Source organism: Pyxicephalus adspersus, chromosome 2 (genome assembly GCF_032062135.1).
Source record: "Pyxicephalus adspersus chromosome 2, UCB_Pads_2.0, whole genome shotgun sequence".
Lineage (NCBI taxonomy): Eukaryota > Metazoa > Chordata > Amphibia > Anura > Pyxicephalidae > Pyxicephalus > Pyxicephalus adspersus.
In genome coordinates this window covers 110,704,569-110,707,793 of record NC_092859.1, presented here as the reverse complement: position 1 = coordinate 110,707,793, position 3,225 = coordinate 110,704,569, and the positions used below count along the sequence as shown (strand labels likewise).

Sequence of the window (3,225 nt, the reverse complement as noted above, 5' to 3'; positions counted from 1 at the left end):
CAGTATTGTACAGTATTCTTCTGAGATTACAAAGTAATTATTACATTATTCAGTATTGTACAGTATTCTTCTGAGATTACAAAGTAATTATTACAGTACAGTATTTTTACTTGAAACATGCGTCATGTTTGAAAAACAAAGTATTGTTTATATACTAAAGAACATATAATGAAGATTATACACTTTCTGTGCCAGAGCCCCCACATGTGCCGCCTTGTTGCAGTATTCTGTCAGTTCAGTTTTGGTATAGAGAGGTAGGAGACAAACGTACTAACAAAATATATTAAGAAGAGTATTTTTTTTAATTCTTTTTTCTGCACATTGCTCAGGTTGCAGCAGTGAATAAGTATGACCCTCCACCTGAGGTAATTGCTGCACGGGATCATATGGCCAATGTTATGTACAGCATGGTCCAGCCACAAAAGATCTTGGACAGGTAATTTCAGTAGTGATAATATCTCAAACTCTGTAATGTGGTATTTTGGTATGATAGTGACTATTGGTAAAGTACTCCATTTATAATAGATATACAAGGAGTGACATTGATGAGCTTCTCTTTAAAATGCTAGTTTCATGCAACAAAGTCAGGAATCAGTCTGTTTTAAATTTCCCTTTACTTGTTCAAGATTAGTGATGAAGAAAGTATAGAAGTAAAATAATTAGCATGACATTCAGTCTTCTTATAGGGACAAGTAACCCATGTATTTCTTTAGTGTCAGGTTTACTTCAGTCCTTCATCTAATTTAGTACAATGTGTAGTTTCTGTAAAGGATTAACCGATGTCTACAAATCACATTGACATGCCATCCTCCTGTGTTGCAGCACATTGCCCAATCTGGATACTCCATACCCCATGCTAGTGCTGACAGGGCCCCAGTCCTGTGGGAAGCGTGAGCTAGTGCACAGAATGTGCAGAGAGTTCAAGGAGTTCTTCCGCTATGGGTAAGATATTCATCTGCCAAAGAACACCGTGTGCTTTCAATTACATGGAAATGTTAAGTGCTTCACCATCCAGTGTACAATCAAGTGAACTTTGTTAACTTAACAGAGAAGATAAAAAAGGCTTTTGATGTCCTAACCCATGTCATAAATCCACTTGATTAACAGTGTTTTTTTTTGTGACATAACCGTGGTATACTACTGAACATGTTTACGCTCTGGAGAGAAAGCAATTGATAGGATTTTTTTAATACTAATAATTATTATATTTTTTTTATTGTGCATAAGGCCAGATCAATAGGAAAAACGAAAAACATTATTCCAAAAGCTAACTAGATTCTTGTAAAATGTAAAAAAACTTGTAAAATATGGGGATTCCACAAATATAGGGCTACAGTTCCTAGATTAAGTAAGTAATACAAATGGTCAGCTTAGTATTTAGCATTCATGTAATTTCATATGTACTTTTTTGCGTTAATATTATATATATATATATATATATATATATATATATATTCTTATATTGTAAGCTTTTCTGGTCAGGGTCCTCTGCTCCTTCTATTTATATAATTTTGAAGGATATGCAAATGAATAAGATATACAGGAAAATTGTTTTTAATGCTGAACTACGTGCATTCTTCAGCAAAACACCACAAAAACAACTAGATAAAGTTGAAATTTAGCATTTGTATTTACTGTTTCACCTGACAGTGGATTTATAATTATGCTTCACCACTCTTGATTTACATTATTTTGCCATGGAAGGAACATACTTAGTTTCTGGCTTATCAGTGCAGTTGTTTATGTCACCCCAGCCTTCAGCCTGCTCATAGGGAATAATTGGGTATCATTACCTTACTCCAGCTGACAAAGAAGTGGTCCATGAAATAGTAAATTAATTTTTCTTCCTAAGCAGAATGGCAAGAATTTCAGGACAAGGTGACAAATGTATGTTTTTGAACTGTGCATTTAGCTATTTGCTTAATGTTCCATTTTGAGGTAACAGTTTTAATGCACAATAGAGGAAACTTTTGTGGGGTCTAAAAATATCACATATGCTGCTGACCACTTTAAGTCTTGCTGGAGCTGTCAAGTCCGAGAATAGTTCCTATGTGGTACAAAAATCAATATGCACAGTAAATATCAATCCATGAAGAAACACTATACATATGTAATAAACAAAATTAACCCTTATTTACCTTTAGTGAGAATGTATTTGTCTCTTCAGTGATGCAACATGCACAAGCTACCTCACTTGGCCCAGCATCTTCACTCATTGGCCAACAATTTGAAATAACTCCTATACATTCACACAGCACTCAACAAAATCCTGCTGAAATCTTGATTGTATGTAAAATTTAAAAAACAGTTTAAAACATGAAGACTTTAACTTTTTAATATTCCAAAGTTTTCCTAAAGGATAGTCAGATATGTTTATTATTTCTGCATTTCTAATTAAAAGGCCACTATTTACGTATCAGTAGCATACCTGTTCTCTCTTCTCCCCTGAATTAGACTGTTCACACCTAGGTCGGTATAGAAGTATCATTCAAGTAGGTAAAGAAGTTTCTTTTTTTTAAAGGAGTGCAGTGGCCATCTTTTAGAACATAAAAGGGGAGTCCACACCTGCTGACCGGCATCTGACCGGCATGCCCATTTTTCTGCATGGTGGAATTCACATCCTTCAAGATGCAATAGCCATACCACAGATGGGGTCCATGCAGGAGACAGACTAAACACATGCAATACTAAATCTTATCTAAGCTCACACAAACAGAGCACAGTAATGTCAATATTAGAATTAAATAGCTTTCTTTCCTCCTAAGAAGCAGCTTGAAGCTTGAATTCCTGGAATGCCCAAAATGATGGCATGTGTTATGCATTACATCTAGTGATTAAAGAAAAGATGCTCTTTTGCAGTAAACACTATAGCCCACATTTGATTTACCTGCTAAAAAATAATACATGTTTTGAATATTAAAGAGCTAACTCGCAGTCAAAACCTCTTCAAGCCTTTCACACAAGTTTTACAATTATCAATGAGTTAACACATCATCTCGCTCTTGCTATTTCTGGAACACTTGTGAAATTAGGAGACTGCTACATTATAGATGCTGCAGTAAAGGGCAGAAGTGTAGCTTTTTCATGACATGCCCATTTTTTTCAAATCCCCCCTCAAATTCCAAATCTCCCCTTGATATATTTCTAACTATTAACAACACTGTTTTTTAGCCCTCCCCTCAGGCACGTTGTCTTGGCGTCACCTTTGACTCGGCCCTCTCATTT

At 35.3% G+C, this 3,225-nt stretch overlaps 1 protein-coding gene across 1 annotated transcript in view; it reads left to right on the top strand.

The window, feature by feature from the left end:
- The window catches only part of LRGUK (leucine rich repeats and guanylate kinase domain containing), a gene marked incomplete in the record, with an annotated part of 42,522 nt that overhangs the window by 22,578 nt on the left and 16,719 nt on the right, over positions 1 to 3,225 (top strand). The window contains 2 exon segments of the mRNA XM_072401845.1: positions 330 to 436; positions 823 to 942. Coding sequence (XP_072257946.1) covers positions 330 to 436; positions 823 to 942 — 227 coding nt within the window.